This window comes from Mangifera indica, chromosome 15, assembly GCF_011075055.1.
Source record: "Mangifera indica cultivar Alphonso chromosome 15, CATAS_Mindica_2.1, whole genome shotgun sequence".
Classification (NCBI taxonomy): domain Eukaryota; kingdom Viridiplantae; phylum Streptophyta; class Magnoliopsida; order Sapindales; family Anacardiaceae; genus Mangifera; species Mangifera indica.
The window spans coordinates 998040-1014732 of record NC_058151.1 but is presented as its reverse complement, the minus strand read 5'-3'; the positions used below and the strand labels follow the sequence as shown (position 1 = coordinate 1014732).

The 16693-nt window shown below is 34.3% G+C and overlaps 2 protein-coding genes and 1 long non-coding RNA gene across 5 annotated transcripts; all 3 read left to right on the top strand.

Annotated features, from left to right (window-relative positions):
• Positions 1 to 1455: 1455 nt before the first annotated feature.
• On the top strand, positions 1456 to 12345 carry LOC123197894 (cyclic nucleotide-gated ion channel 1-like). 2 transcript variants are annotated; one of them, XM_044612397.1, is made up of 8 exons: positions 1456 to 1956; positions 2039 to 2453; positions 2532 to 2732; positions 3063 to 3322; positions 3389 to 3500; positions 10216 to 10452; positions 10539 to 10835; positions 11773 to 12345. In XM_044612397.1, coding segments are annotated over exons 1-8 (1926 nt in total). In that variant the 5' UTR covers positions 1456 to 1954; the 3' UTR covers positions 12175 to 12345. The 2 variants fall into 2 exon arrangements, with proteins under 2 accessions (XP_044468332.1, XP_044468331.1); XM_044612396.1 differs by lacking the exons at positions 10216 to 10452; positions 10539 to 10835; positions 11773 to 12345 and adding exons at positions 3597 to 3680; positions 4451 to 4881; positions 4983 to 5197 and having other exon boundaries at positions 1460 to 1956.
• Positions 6599 to 8356, top strand: LOC123197895. The gene is made up of 4 exons (XR_006497940.1): positions 6599 to 6647; positions 6746 to 6805; positions 7397 to 7539; positions 8026 to 8356. It is a non-coding gene; the product is annotated as an uncharacterized LOC123197895 (long non-coding RNA).
• Positions 12346 to 12625: 280 nt separating the features above from the next.
• On the top strand, positions 12626 to 16152 carry LOC123197893 (cyclic nucleotide-gated ion channel 1-like). 2 transcript variants are annotated; one of them, XM_044612395.1, is made up of 8 exons: positions 12626 to 12897; positions 12984 to 13398; positions 13477 to 13677; positions 14010 to 14269; positions 14336 to 14447; positions 14544 to 14627; positions 15404 to 15834; positions 15936 to 16152. In XM_044612395.1, coding segments are annotated over exons 1-8 (1524 nt in total). In that variant the 5' UTR covers positions 12626 to 12895; the 3' UTR covers positions 15955 to 16152. The 2 variants fall into 2 exon arrangements, with proteins under 2 accessions (XP_044468330.1, XP_044468329.1); XM_044612394.1 differs by lacking the exon at positions 12626 to 12897 and having other exon boundaries at positions 12953 to 13398.
• The last annotated feature ends 541 nt before the right edge of the window (positions 16153 to 16693 follow it).

Sequence of the window (16693 nt, the reverse complement as noted above, 5' to 3'; positions counted from 1 at the left end):
CTTTTGAATATAATTATTTTTAAATATTTTTTATTATATTATTTAAAAATAAATTTATTTTTATCTCAAAAAATTAATAAATAATATTATAATTATAATAAAATTAAGATTAATTTGATAATCTTTAAATGTCTAAGGTGAATGTGGTAATCAGATTATCACTTATATTATTTACTATATCAGTATTGATAATAAAAGATTATTATAATTTTTTATTATTAATAAAAAAAAAAAATTATTAAAATACACTTCAACAAAAATCAAACCAAACTTTTTCATTAAATATTCTTCTACACTTGCACCCCACAATATAAAAATTGACTTATCAAAGACTTATCCATTCACGTGATGCTCGTGTTCTGTGCCAGAAATGATATTTGTTTGTCTCCCTGTCAACTTTATCTCACTATGGCCTACCTCTGCTTCAATATTTTTTCCAGTGGAATACTTAAATCTCATCACTGGCCAATTATTACATCATCACTTTATTATTCCTTTAACTCATCAAGACGTCAGCCACTACCGAATTCTCTTAATAGATGATTAAATTAATCGAATTTAAAATCAATTCCAGTCCTCTGACTCCAACTATGGAGTAGAAATGAATATTACAGATGGAAAAATTAAAGCAACTATTAGGATCTGATGCCTTCCAGGCTTCCATCTGGTTAGTAATTAATATTGGTGAAGAATCCACCATTATTTTCCAGACAAATTGTTAGGAACCTAGTTCCTCGTTCATCTAAAATAAAAAAATAAAAAAATAAAAAATTAAAATTATTTTATTAATTAAAATATTATAAAAATAAATCAAATATTTTAAAAAGTTTAAAATCTCATATTTTTTGACTGTTTAAGACAATAAAGACCTCCTATAATCAATCAAAAATAGATGTTTATATACAAAATTTTAATATATATATTTTTTAACTCAAAATATATATTTATAATAAAAATTAATTATTAAATTAAAAATAAATATCATAATCTTAATATTTTCTTTTTCTGTAAAACCATCACATTTTTAATATGGGTATTTATATATTAATTTTTTCTGTTTTTCTATTTTATCGTTATTATTATTTTTTATCTATCTATGCGCCCCCCCAACCCCCCTCTGCTTACTTCGTCTTCACCTCTCATTTTTTCCAAAAGGTCTACATCTTTTCTTTTTCTCTTCCCAATAAACCAACCCCCTGTCTTTTCTACTATTTTTCTGCAAACCACAGCTCCCTTTCCCAGCAAAGCAGCAGCCACTGCCCCCACCCTTTTTTTTTTAATTTTCTTCCTTCTCCTTGTCTATTTCTTTCTTAGTTCCCTTTTCTTCTCTCTCCCCTTTCTCTTTTCTTTTTCTCTTCTTCTTCCTTTTCTGCGTTTTCTCCCTTCTGTCTTCTATAATTTTTTTTTTTCTTCACGCTTTTGCCGGCGTTTCATTTTCTTCTCCTTCTTCTTCTTTTGTTTTCATTTTCTTCTTCTCCTTTTTTTTTTGACACTTTTCTAATATGTAGCTATCAATTCATTTTTTCGTATGATGATTCTTCTTCAAGTCAGTCTCCTCTGTAAACGTTTTCTGGTGACTCTTCATTTTTTCGATCATCATCTATCTTTTTTATTGGATTGAATGTTCTGATATCATTTTGTTAAAAACGTAACCTCTAATTGATCTAAAACACAAAAATATAATAAATTAAAATTATTTCGTTAACCAAAATATTATTAAACATTTTGTGTAGTTTAAGACTTCTGATTTTTCGGCTGTTTGAGCCATCAGAGATTTTTCACAATCAGTCAAGATGGTTGCCTACATACAAAACTCTAATGTTTTTTCTTCTTTTCTCGTTTAAAACCTAAAACATATATTTATAATAAAGATTCATCATTGGATTGAGGACAAATACCCCAATCCTAACACAAATTTGCAGATTGAAATCCAGAGACTTTGGCCTTGTTCATCATGTGAGTCTACATAGTAAGTTTTAGCAAGTTAGTGAAAGTTGTGGGTTCAGCTGTCTTCAAACTACTTTGTATTACTGTGCAGGTCAGAGACTCAACTTCAGGCCGTGAGTATTGAGGACGGTGAGAAAGAAGAAATTATAATTGCAGATGATGATCCTCGAGGAATTTGGCAACACCTGCGTCGTTATCTGAAAGTTGCAATAAATTTTTTTGACCTGGATAGTCCTTGGGGATACGGGGCTTTTCTCACTGCTTATATGATCGTCATCTTCGTGCATCCTTTGCATTACTACGCTTATGTGATCGATTCCCAGCATAATTGCCTGGAAATCAACAATGAATTGTATGCCACCTTTGCTGTGGTTGCCATTTTCAATGCTTACATGCTGCTATATGTTCCAAATGTAATCCGCAAAATCTTCCTGGGGACTATTAGGAAAGAGAAGGGGATTGAACATTTCATGTTTACTCAAGTACCCGTCTTGTTAATGACGTTGGTAAGCTCAAATCTTTCACCATTTTGCTTATTAGTCTGTAATTTCTTTCATGTTTTGATTGTTTGAACTTGTTTGCAGACTATACTTCCGGATTTGACAAGGGGAACGACGGACAAGATCTTTCTGACTACAACGAACTTGTTTCTTTTCGGATATATGCTTCTAGTTATTGGACTCTCGATAACTATCAGAAATGCCTCCAAGCAGACAGGGTTTATCGCCAAAGCCAAATGGGCAAAAGCTGTGTTCAATCTTTTGCTTTACTTGCATGGAGGTCATGTAAGTTTTAATTCAAATTCAAATAGTCAATTCTAATCGATAGGTGCTATTTGGCCTCTCCCATCCCAAAAAGCTACAAGGGCTTTGATTTTCCATCCATTTGAAGGAGTAACTGGTTGAACTAAGTTAATCGGTCGCTCCTACAAACTCAAGTCTGGAGTTGTTGTAACGGGTCAATGGTTAGACCTTCAAATTAAACGTTTAATCCGATACTCTTAAAGGAGTCATTCCAATGGACTCTTAGATGGAGTTGTTGCAACTGGCTCTTGTACCACCCAACACTTATTTGTTGTAGATTAATTAATTCTGACTTTCTGGTTCTGAATTCAGGTATTTGGAGCTACCTGGTATTGTTTTGCTATCGACAGGATTCTTGTTTGTTGGAGGGACGAATATAATTCCAAGAATACATTGAAATTTAGCACTTTCGTTTGTGGTAATCATGATTTAGAGAAGCTAAGTTGTCATAAAACAGCAAATATCACACATTTTGGAATATTCAATGATGGTCTCGAATATAGAATTGTGGGAATGAAGTCATTTCTGAAGAAATATTTGTTCTGTTTCCGATGGGGTCTGCAAGTTCTCAGGTTTGTGCCTATCTTTCCACTTTACTGATATGTGGAACACATTATTTATTTACTCTTTTTTGGCAGTTGTTTCGGTCAAAATCTCCGACCAAGTACCTTTCCCCTGGAAAATATATATGTGATTTCTGTAATCATCTATTCCACCCTGCTGTTTGTGTTTTTAATTGGAAATATGCAGGTTGGTACATGTTCTATCTATCTCAATATGCTTAAGATTAAGCACATTTGAATATATTATTTTTTTCTAAGACGAATGATGGATCCTGTGAAACAGACTTATCTGCAATCTGCAAGTGAAAGACCTGAGGATATCGTCAACAACATGAAGATGGAAGAACGCTTAGAAAGGTTGAAGAAAGTGAGTGCCTCTACTTCTGTAGTCTCCAAATGTTTGCTCCATTATGCAATATTAACCCACACATGAAGCAATGTATATCCCATAATCCGATAGTGGTAGACTCAAATTGAGTTGGCTTGAACTCATTTGTTAGCTTAGCTTGAAAGAGTCTAAAACGAGTTTGCTTTAGGCAAACTCAATTTCAAGCTCGAGCTTAAAGATTTTATATTATTGAGCTTGAGCTTGGGGAGTCTTAAGGGGTGTTCGGCTTGCTAAGATCTATTTGGCTTGGAAAAGCTCGATTCAAATTAGCTAAAGTAACATTATTTTGACCATATTAAAATGGTATCGTTTCGGTCAATTTTAGTTTAATTATATTACTAACCTAAGCTCTACTCAATATTATGGTTGAATTTGAACTTGATTTCTCTTAAATTGAACTAAACTCAATTTTTTCAAACCAAACTAAACTTATACTGGTTTATGCTTTTGGGTAAAACGATGTCAAAATTTTGGGAAGAGAGATGTAATCAAAAGTTCAATAACTCAAAAATCCACACCGAACTAGTCACCCACACCATGAAGTATATAGAACTATCTTTATTGATTACATGAAAACTATCAATAAACTTTTATTAAACTATTCATTTATTTAATTGTATTAAATCAAAGTATAATTAGTATTAGTCATAAAACATAGAAAATCTTATTGATGTTATGGCAAAATATTCAAGCGGTGGTTGTACGTTGTTTGTATTCTTATTCTTGTTCTTGAATGCGTGCATATCAAGGTAAAAGAGCTGGGAAAATGGGAAGAATCATTGTTGAAGGTGCTGTGTAATCGTATGAAGCCAGCTTTCTATGGTGACCGAACTCTCGTCATCCGGGAGGGGGAACCCATCAGTGAAATTGTCTTTGTGCTGCAAGGAAAGTTATGGACATACACCTCCTCCAGGGCTGACACAGATGATCGCAGCAATGACAAAAATGTTCTTATGGGAGAAGGCGATATCATCGGGGAAGAACTTGTCAGCTGGATTCAAGCTCAGCCTCACTCATCCACCCTGCCAATCTCAACCAGAACCATTCAAACGCTGAAGCATGTTGAAGCCGTCGCCATTACGGCCTATGACCTGAAAGATGTGTTCATTAATAAGCTAGAACCACCAGCAATAAGCACGAGATCACTCCTGAAGAAGTGCACCGGATGTTTCCATTCACGGTATGAGATACGAAACATTTGAAAAACATGCATCTTGTACATTTAACTAATCTTTCCCAAGAAAATATGCAAAATTTGAATTTTTTATTTTCTGGAAACAGTTTCAGGAAAAAGCTTTGAACGCTTACGGCTATGGAGTCGGGAGTCGTCCTCACTTGGATTTGACTTTGCCGGGACATATTTTGGTTTAAACTGTTCCTTTTTTTTTTTTTTTGGGTTGTGTATAATTATGGCTTTCGCTGATACACATTTTGTCTTCTTGTTATTCAACATTCGTGCCTTTTGCCTTATAAGGTCTAGGCCTGCTTTTCTTTTACTCTTGCTTTAACTGGCCAGCTCTGCGGCATCAAAATTCTCGATGCCACAATTTCAAGAACTAACGAATTCTAAATTGGCCAAGGGATTCCCACCCAAGTATAGTGAATTCCCAAACTCCCACCCTCCAACTTTTAAAAGCTTAAACATATACTCAAGATTTAAAAAACTAACATCTATCTCCAAAATTAAGTTAAAGTTAGGGGCAAAATCTTTATTTAATAATAATATGTAAAGTTTATATAATTTTAACCTCTTAATTTGAAAATTAATAATTTTTCCCAAATTAAGTTTTAAAAGTGACGTTTTTCCCCCTATATAGGGTTCCCAATTTTGTCAATAAATTTTTAGACAACGATGGCCGATTTCTCTCCTTCCCGATGTCGTCTCTCCTTTAGTGCTCAACATCGGATCAACGATATCTGGATTCGATAGAATCCAAATGAAATCCATACGAAGAGTCAAAACTCTTCATCTGGATTTTTATTGTCCAGACGAAGTCAGCTTCGTCTAGACCACAATGATGATCCAAAAGAGATCGATTTTCTCATCTGGACAGTCATCGTCATCCAAACGAAGCTGACTTTGTCTAGACGATGAAGATCTAGACAATGAGTTTCGACTCTTCATTTGGATGTTTGGATTATGTTGAATTCGGATATCGTCGGTCTGATATTAAGCACCAGAAGGAGAGACAACACTGGGAGGGAGAGAGATTGACAATCGTTGGTCAAAAATTCGTCGACAAAATTGGAAACCCTAGGTAGAGGCGAAAATGTTACTTTTTAAAACTTAATTTTGGGAGAAATTGTTAGTTTTTCAAATTAAGGGGGTAAAATAATATAAATGTTAAATATAATTGTTAAATGATGATTTTGCCTTTAATCTTAACTTAATTTTAGAGGGTAGGTGTTAGTTTTCCAAATCATGGGTGGATGTTTTAGTTTTTGAAAGTTAGAGAGTGAGAGTTTGAGAATTCACTATACCTTAGGTGGGAACAAGTCTTTTGGCCTTCTAAATAATATAAAAGTGTCAGTAAGTATGCTTCCACGATGAAAGAAAATTATGAATAATTATCCTTACATTTTATGTAAAGGGGGGAGTAAATGACCACAAATTATGACAAAAGAAGGGCTCATGGAAAGAAACAGTAATAAAAGATACTAGTCTTGAAATACCCAAATATTAGTTATCAGAAACTTTGGAGGGGCTATGTGAAATTTTGTGTAAGTATGAGTTTAAATGAAACTTTCCAATAAATATTAATAAAGCCATTAGCCTTTGTTTTTCTTTTCATTCTTCAATGAAAAGAAGCAAAGACGCAGACGAGAGAAAAGAGAGAAAGAAAGGGAGAGAAGGGAAGAAAGAAAAGAAAAGAAAGAAGAAGAAAAGAAAGAAAGAGGGAGAAAGGGGAAGGAAGAGAAAATGAATTTATAGGAAAAGAGAACAAGGTATTTCATTTTGTTCAAAAGTTTTAGGGTTTGATATTATTGTTCAATTTAAGGATTTCTAAAATTTTAACCATGTTGTTTCAAATTGGTTTAATTAGGTGAAGAAGAAGGAAAAATAACAAGAGATTTCAACACTGGTTTAAAGACAACTCAAATCAGTGAGTGAGAATAAACTTTTATCTATAATCTTTATGAAATTAATATTTATAGTCTTATAAAATTTTATAGTATTTAATCTATTGTGAATCATTGAAAATGATAATATAGATTTTGATGGAAATCTCTTATAAAATCAAGAGAAATAATAGTTTTCTTTATGTACGTTATGGATTTAGGTTATGAGTGACTATAGAGTAAAAGTTATATTATTATGTGGATTCAGAATACTTAGTTAAGTTATTTTGTGTGTGTAACTAATGACTACAGTGACTTTAAAATTTAGCTTGGTGACCAAGTGAAAGTCTTGGAAATTGATTAAATTGTTGTTTATGTTATGGTTGAGTTAGAAGTGTTTAATTAAGTCTTATGTGTAATTGACATTTGCTTATGGTGGTTGTGGCGTTTATTGATAGTTATTGTCCTAAAAAATTCATAATATCAAGTCATTTATTTATATATATAGTGATAGGAAATTTATATCATTCAGATGTTTCTGGTTATTACCTATTATGCAATTAGTGCTTTGCCTGTGTGATATTTATGCCGGATACGACATATTTAGGTGCTCTGTTTGTGCGATATTATGTCAGGTATGACAGACTTTAGAGCTCTGCTTGTGCCTTATTTCATGCCAAGTATGACAGATTTGAGTGCTCTGTCTGTGTGAGATTTTAGTATACCGGGTATGACAGTTGTTTTACTCTTGCTCTGCCAACGTGGGGACATCCTTTGGGTATGACAAATTTTCTTTTATATGATATTTTTTATGTATATCTTTATATTGTAACTGTATGATATCTATGAGTAATTATTTCAGAGTCTTGATATGTAAGGAAACCTATAAATTGATTGATACATTGCAATGGTTATTGAGTTGGAAGTGGAAATTCGTGAATGATTGATATGTTCCTATAAGATAAAAGTAGTATTGTTAATTTCATTCTTATGACAATTAACTTGTGTGATGATATTGTGTGATAAACATTTCAAGTTAATGTACATGAGGAGCATGTGGTCTTAAACATAATTAGCATGGTGTTGGATTAAGGTATGGTATGTCATAGCTGGGTTGTTAATCTCCCCTTAAAACTTAAAAATTGTGTGTGTGGCTGATATTATGACATATTATTATTTGTTTGACATGCATTTAATATTCTTAAGGATTTAAATTTCCTACTCACTAAGCCTTTAGCTCACCCTTATAAATTTTCCTCTCCAGGACATTCTCCAGATCGTGTTGGATAGTGTTTCGTTGGGTTGTGCCATGGTGTAACATCCTTAGTAAGTGTCCTCATTGCACACATCCACACACACACACACACACACACACATATATATATATATATATATATATATTGTTTTTTTTTTTTGAGAAACTTATGAAATGTTGAAGGGCCAGAGGCCTAATTAAACTCTTCTCATTATTTTTTGAAATGAATGAATATGCAAATTTTTGTTATGTATATGATACGGTCGGAGGCCTGATTACAGGTTTATTTTATGATTTTTTGGCTTTAATTAAGATGTATTTTGACATGTAATAATATAAAGGTCGGAGGCCTATAAACGATATTATATTACGTGTCAGGATATAATGCAGAAAAGTTTTTCAAACAGAAATACATGATACATTTTGCCATTCTAAGCCTATAACGGTATTTTCAGAGATTATGAGATTAGTGGATGAATTTGAGCCAAATACCGAGCTGAGGCTGAGCCAGATTCAGCCCTACCAGGAATTGCTATGTCTAAAACTACGATAATAGTAAAGGCAAAACATGGTAACTGCTTTGAGTTAAAAAATGATTTCTATTGATCTTTGAGTTAGAGGGTTCTTGCAAAAAGCAACAAACATATCAAATTAAAGTAGTTCTTCTTCTTCCAATGTTTGGTTTCTACCCTTTGTCTAAGTCTTCGACTTAGCATGCAACATACTTTACTTTATAATAATCATTGATCTTCGACTTTCACGTTGTTCATCCCGTAAGTGAATGTTGAATGTCGTTTTGAATTATTTTTATAGCGAGAAGCTCTTACCTTAGCTTGAAATGTTGTAGGGATAAGTTTATCGTATAAACTGCACAAAAAAAGTGGATGCAAAGACTCGACACATGTTGTAATCATGGGGTTTGTCATATAAAAACTATAAATACATACATACATACATACATATATATATATATATATATATATATATATATATATATATATATATATATATATATATATATATATATATATATAAGATCAGTTTTAAAATTTTTTATGAACAGGGCCTAACGATTCATTTGATTGACCTAATATAACCTTTATCCTATCTCAAGTATTTGTTTCATTAATAAATATATGTTTCTATGCAGAAAATTGTTGAGCATGAAATTAAAAAAGAAAAACAGAAAATGATTAGACACATTATCTCTTAAATAACTATGTACTTAAAATGAGTAATAAATTGGGTGGTAATGATCAGAAATATTGCATCATCTTTTGTGGTTCATTCCTTTGTTTGCATATGCCAAGATCTTTAAACCTCCAAGATACTTGAAGGGAAGAATGGTTAATTAGTAACAATTGATAGTGCCATTTAACGTTAGACGAATGGCTGTACTATTACTTTCATGTATGTATGTACAGAAGTCTATGCTTACCACAGATAGGTTGAGTTTTGAATGAAGTTACATATACATGTAGAATTTGTAGCCAAAAACTAATTTAATTGATGTAGATAAAGGCGTGAAAATAAATTTTGGACAAATACACTAGTGGTTATTTGAGATTGAATTTTTTACCCTTTTTCTTAACCGTGTATACATATATATTATTTATCTCAAACTTTAAATAAAAAAACCATAACAGTAACTTATTTTTCTACATATAACTCATACAGAAAGAGAAAATACATAACAATAATCTCTCTTTTTTCACTCAGGCTTTTAATAAGGGAAGAAATCTTTCTAACATAAAAAAAATTATTTAGCAGAAAAGGTATTTGTAATTGAATAATAAAATTAGCAAGAGAAACCATTATAAAAGATTCAATTTACACTCGTGATTTCATATTAATAGATTGTTTAATGATATAATTTCATATTGTTGTATTGTCTAGTGTTGTTATAATGTTATTTAATGTCATTATAATATTATATTGGTAGTTAAAAAATACGAAAATTCAAGTCTGGATAAAAAAACTAGATGAAGAATAGATTGACGTTAATATCAAAGGCTTGAATTGAATTGTGGTCGTCTCTTTTGGAGCATTGTAGTGGTGCTCCTAAATGTCAACATATCATTCATACAACAATATATCTTAAATTATGTCTTCAAGTTTGAGTTGGTTTTCCAAAGTTGTGCACGAGACTTGAGTTTCAGAAATAGGCCCATTAATATAGATTTTGATGCTGTGAAACAGACATACTTGCAGTCCACAACTACAAGATTAGAGGAGATGAGAGTGAAAAGACGTGATGCAGAGCAGTGGATGGCCCATCGATTGCTCCCTGATACTCTGAGGGAGCGAATAAGGCGTTATGAGCAATACAAATGGCAAGAAACCAGAGGTGTTGATGAAGAGTATCTGCTCTGTAATCTTCCCAAGGATCTTAGAAGGGACATAAAGCGTCATCTCTGCTTAGCTTTGCTTATGAGAGTGAGTTCCTATTTTGTTCTAAAGTTTGTTTTCACCATTTACCCTCTCTTTCTTAACTTGTATTCCTCTTGTGGGATGTGTTTAAGGTGCCAATGTTTGAAAAAATGGATGAACAACTTTTGGATGCAATGTGTGACTGTCTCAAGCCAGTGCTGTATACAGAAGAAAGCTACATTGTTCGAGAGGGTGACCCTGTTGACGAAATGCTCTTCATCATGCGAGGCAAGCTATTGACTATAACTACCAATGGCGGAAGAACTGGTTTCTTTAACTCTGAATATCTTGGGGCTGGTGATTTCTGTGGCGAAGAACTTCTCACGTGGGCTCTGGATCCTCATTCCTCTTCTAATCTCCCCATCTCGACTAGAACTGTTAGAGCTCTTGCGGAAGTCTAAGTAGCACGGAAACGAAAACGTCGAAACGTTGAAACGGAAACGTGGAAACATATTTTCTTAAAAAAATAAGAAACAGAAATGTGAGGAAACGTGTAAATATAAAAAATATAGGGTTTTTTTTTATAAATATAAAATTTTTATAAAAAATACAATAAAACGCACACTTCCTCTGGGTCGTTCGTCCTAATGTCACAGCCAAAAAGTTCCAGTCTCAGCAGTTTCCGTTCCTGGAAAACTCTGTGACATCAGGACCCAGTTCCAGAAAACTCTGTGACATCAGGACGAACCGACCTAGAGGAACGCACACTTTTTTCACAGAGTTTTCTTTCTTCCAGCCACTGTTCAGAGAGGAAGAAGACGCCCAGGAGATTGACAGCAAAGAAGAGAAGACGCCCAGAAGACTATTCCGTATAAGAAACTATTTTTGTTATTTATTTTTAGAATCACATGAAATTTTACCCAATTCCATATTTGCTTCTTGTGCCTCAAAAGTTTTTGCTTGTGTTTCCTTTTTCAATCAATCAGAAAAGGAAGATTGAGCAGTGGCTTTGGATGAAAGGGGAGTTACTAATAATTCCTGGAGGAAGGTAAGTGTACCAAGAAGTAAGAAGCCCGCCTCAGAATCTTCCTTCCGGTGGGCACTTGGCCTCTAAAAATAATAAAAGGCTTAAATCAGAAGACAGGTGTTTCAAAACAAGAAGACAAAAATTCTTCTCTTTTCTGCAACGGAAAAAAACGGAGCATAGGAAACTGTTTCTGGTAAAGAAACGCGTTTCCTTTTTATTTAAAATTTCCGAAACGGCCCGAAACGTTAAAATTTCCGAAACGGACCCGAAACGTTTCATACCAGTTTCGGCCGTTTCGGAAACCGAAACGTTTCGGATTCATGGAAACTCACACTGCTGTGCGTTTCCGTGCTTCTTAGGCGGAAGTTGAAGCCTTTGCTTTAAAGGCTGATGACTTGAAGTTTGCTGCCTCTCAATTCAGGCGGCTTCACAGTAAGCAGTTGCGTCATACTTTTAGGTTTTATTCACAGCAGTGGAGGACTTGGGCAGCTTGTTTCATACAAGCAGCTTGGCGCCGCTATAGTAAAAAGAAGCTAGAAGAGTCTCTACGTGCAGAAGAGGATCGTTTGCAAGATGCCCTGTCTAAGGCTAGTGGAAATTCACCAGGTTTAGGAGCCACCATTTATGCCTCAAGATTTGCTGCTAATGCACTTCGTGCAATTCGGCGAAATAGTACTCGGAAGGCAAGGATTCCGGAGAGGGTACCACCCATACTGCTTCAGAAGCCAGCCGAACCCGATTTCACAGCTGAAGAACAATAGGTAAACTGTCTTTAGGCTGTATGTATTCTTGTGTTGTTGTATAATTGAAAAAGAAACAGAGTCATGTAAATTAGTTTGTATATGCAAAAGTTATTTCATAATTGAGTTGTTGTATGAACTCAAAGCTTATTGCAGTAAAAAATCAATATCATGGGAAGGCGTTATCACTTACCTTTTACTGTATCTTTTTCATTAAATATTCTTCTACACTTGCACCTTACAATATAAAAATTGACTTATCAAAGACTTATCCATTCTCATGATGCTCGTGTTCTGTACCAGAAATGATATATAATTGTCTCCCTGTCAACTTTATCTCAATATGGCCTACCTCTGCTTCAATACTACCTTCCTTTTTCCAGTGGAATACTGAATTCTCATCACTGGCCAATTATTATATCATCACTTATTATTCCTTTAACTCATCAACACGCCAGCCACTACCGAATTCTTTTAATGGATGATTAGATTATGCAATCACATGATGACACATTAATCTGTTTGTACATATAGTGTTAACCGAATTTAAAAAAAATTCCAGTCCTCTGACTCCAATTATGGAGTAGAAAAGAATATTGCAGATGGAAAAATTAAAGCAACTATTAGGATCTGATGCCTTCCAGGTTTCCATCTGGTTGGTTATTAATATTGGTGAAGAATCCACCATTATTTTCCAGACAAATTTGCAGATCGAAATCCAGAGACTTTGGCCTTGTTCATCATGTAAGTGAGTCTACATAGTAAGTTTTAGCAAGTTAGTGGAAGTAGTGGGTTCAGCTGTTTTTAAACTACTTTGTATTAATGTGCAGGTCGGAGACTCAGCTTCAGGCCTTGAGTATTGAGGACGGTGAGAAAGAAGAAATTAAAATTGCAGGTGATGATCCTCGAGGAATTTGGCAACACCTGCGTCATTATCTGAAAGTTGCAGTAAAAACTTTCGACCTGGATAGTCCTTGGGGATACGGGGCTTTTCTCACTGCTTATATGATCGTCATCTTCGTGCATCCTTTGCATTACTATGCTTATGTGATCAATTCCCAGCATAATTGCCTGGAAATCAACAATGAATTGTATGCCACATTTGCTGTGGTTGCCTTTTTCAATACTTACATGCTGCTATATGTTCCAAATGAAATCGGAAAAATCTTCCTGGGGACTATTAGGAAAGAGAAGGGGATTGAACATTTCATGTTTACTCAAGTACCAGTCTTGTTAATGACGTTGGTAAGCTCAAATCTTTCACCATTTTGCTTATTAGTCTGTAATTTCTTTCATGTTTTGATTGTTTGAACTTGTTTGCAGACTATACTTCCGGATTTGACAAGGGGAACAACGGACAAGATCTTTGTGACTACAACGAACTTGTTTCTTTTCGGATATATGCTTCTAGTTATCGGACTCTCGATAACTATCAGAAATGCCTCCAAACAGACAGGGTTTATCGCCAGAGCCAAATGGGCAAAAGCTGTGTTCAATCTTTTCCTTTACTTGCATGGAGGTCATGTAAGTTTTAATTCAAATTCAAATTGTCAATTCTAATCGATAGGTGCTATTTGGCCTCTCCCATCCCAAAAAGCTACAAGGGCTGTGATTTTCCATCCATTTGAAGGAGTAACTGGTTGAACTAAGTTAATCGGTCACTCCTACAAACTCAAGTTTGGAGTTGTTGTAACGGGTCACTGGTTAGACCTTCAAGTTAAACGTTTACTCTGATGAACTCTTAAAGGAATCATTCCAATGGACTCTTGGATGGAGTTGTTGCAACTGGCTCTTGTACCGCCCAACACTTATTTTTTGTAGATTAATTAATTCTGACTTTCTGGTTCTGAATTCAGGTATTTGGAGCAATCTGGTATTGTTTTGCCATCGACAGGATTCTTGTTTGTTGGAGGGACGAATACATTTCCAAGAATACATTGAAATATAGCACTTTCGTTTGTGGTAATCATAATTTAGAGAAGCTAAGTTGTCATAAAACAGCAAATATCACAGATTTTGGAATATTCAATGATGCTCTTGAATATAGAATTGTGGAAATGAAGCCATTTCTGAAGAAATATTTGTTCTGTTTACGATGGGGTCTGCAAGTTCTCAGGTTTGTGCCTATCTTTCCACTTTACTGATATGTGGAACACATTATTTATTTACTCTTTTTTTGCAGTTGTTTCGGTCAAAATCTCCAACCAAGTACCTTTCCCCTGGAAAATATATATGTGATTTCTGTAATCATCTATTCCACCCTGCTGTTTGTGTTTTTAATTGGAAATATGCAGGTTGGTACATGTTCTATCTATCTCAATTTGCTTAAGATTAAGCACATTTGAATTTATTATTTTTTTCTAAGAAGAATGATGGATCCTGTGAAACAGACTTATCTGCAATCTGCAAGTGAAAGACCTGAGGATATCGTCAACAACATTAAGATGGAAGAACGCTTAGGAAGGTTGAAGAAAGTGAGTACCTTTACTTCTGTAGTCTCCAAATGTTTGCTCCATTATGAAATATTAATCCGCACACGAAGCAATATATATCCCCATAATCCGATAATGGTGGACTCAAATTGAGTTGGCTTGAGCTCATTTGTTAGTTTAACTTGGACGAGTCTAAAATGAGTTTGTTTTATAGACAAACTCGATTTTGAGCTTGAGCTTAAAGATTTTATATTATTGAGCTTGAGCTAGGAGAGTCTTGAGGGGTGATCAGCTTGCCAAGATTTGTTTGGCTTGGAAAAACTCGATTCAAATTGGCTAAAGTGACATTATTTTGGTCTTATTAAAACAATATCGTTTTGGTCAATTTTAGTTTAATTATAGTACTGAACTGAGCTCTACTCAATATTATAGTTGAATTCGAACTTGATTTCTCTTAAATTGAGTTAAACTCAATTTTTTCAAGCCAAACTAAATTTGTACTAGTTTATACTTTTAATGGGTGAAACTATGTCAAAATTTTGGGAAGAGAGATTTAACCAAAGGTTCAATAACTCAAATATCTACACCGAACTAGTCACCCACACCATGAAGTATATAGAACTATCTTTATTGATCACATGAAAACTATCAATAAACTTTTATTAAACTATTCATTTATTTAATTGTATTAAATCAAAGTATAATTAGTATTAGTCATAAAGCATAGAAAATCTTATTGATGTTATGGCAAAATATTCAAGTGGTGGTTATACGTTGTTTGTGTTCTTATTCTTGTTCTTGAATGCGTGCATATCAAGGTAAAAGAGTTGGGAAAATGGCAAGAATCACGGTTGAAGGTGCTGTGTAATCGTATGAAGCCAGCTTTCTATGGTGACCGAACTCTCGTCATCCGGGAGGGGGAACCCATCAGTGAAATTCTCTTTGTGCTGCAGGGAAAGTTATGGACATACACCTCCTCCAGGGCTGACACAGATGATAGCAGCAATGGCAAAAATGTTCTTATGGGAGAAGGCGATATCATCGGGGAAGAACTTGTCAGCTGGATTCAAGCTCAGCCTCACTCATCCACCCTGCCAATCTCAACCAGAACCATTCAAACGCTGAAGCATGTTGAAGCCGTCGCCATTACGGCCTATGACCTGAAAGATGTGTTCATTAAAAAGCTAGAACCAGAAGCAATAGGCACGAGATCACTCCTGAAGAAGTGCACTGGATGGTTCCATTCACGGTATGAGATATGAAACATTTGAAAAACATGCATCTTGTACATTTAACTAATCTTTCCCAAGAAAATATGCAAAATTTGAATTTTTTATTTTCTGAAAACAGTTTCAGGAAAAAGCTTTGAACGCTTGCGGCTATGGAGTCAGAAGTCGTTATCACTTGGATTTGACTTTGCCAGGACATATTTTGGTTTAAACTGTTTTTTTTTTTTTTTTTTTTGGGTTGGGTATAATTATGGCTTTCGCTGATACACATTATGTCTTCTTGTTATTCGACATTCATGCCTTTTGCCTTAATAAGGTCTAGGCCTGCTTTGCTTTTACTCTTGCTTTAACTGGCCAGCTCTGCAGCATCAAAATTCTCGATGCCACAATTTCAAGAACTCTAACGAATTCTAAATAGGCCAAAACCCAAGGCATAGTAAATTTCCAAACTCCCACCCTCCAACTTTTAAAAACCCAACACCCACCTATGATTTGGAAAACTAACACATATCCTCCAAAATTAAGTAAAGGTTAAGGGCAAAATCATTATTTAACAATAATATTTAAAGTTTATATCATTTTAGTCCCTTAATTTGAAAAATTAACAATTTCCCTTAAATTAAGTTTTGAAAAGTGACATTTCCCCCCTACCTAGGGTTTCTAATTTCGTCGGTGAATTTTCGACCAATGATGGCCGATCTCTCTCCCTCTCGATGTCGTCTCTCCCTCCAGTGCTCAATATCAGATCGATAATATTTGGATTCGATAGAATCTAGACGAAGAGTTGAAACTCTTCGTCTAGATCTTCTTCGTCCAGACAAAGTCAACTTTGTTTGAACCACGACGACAATCCAAAAGAGACTGATTTTCTCATCTGGA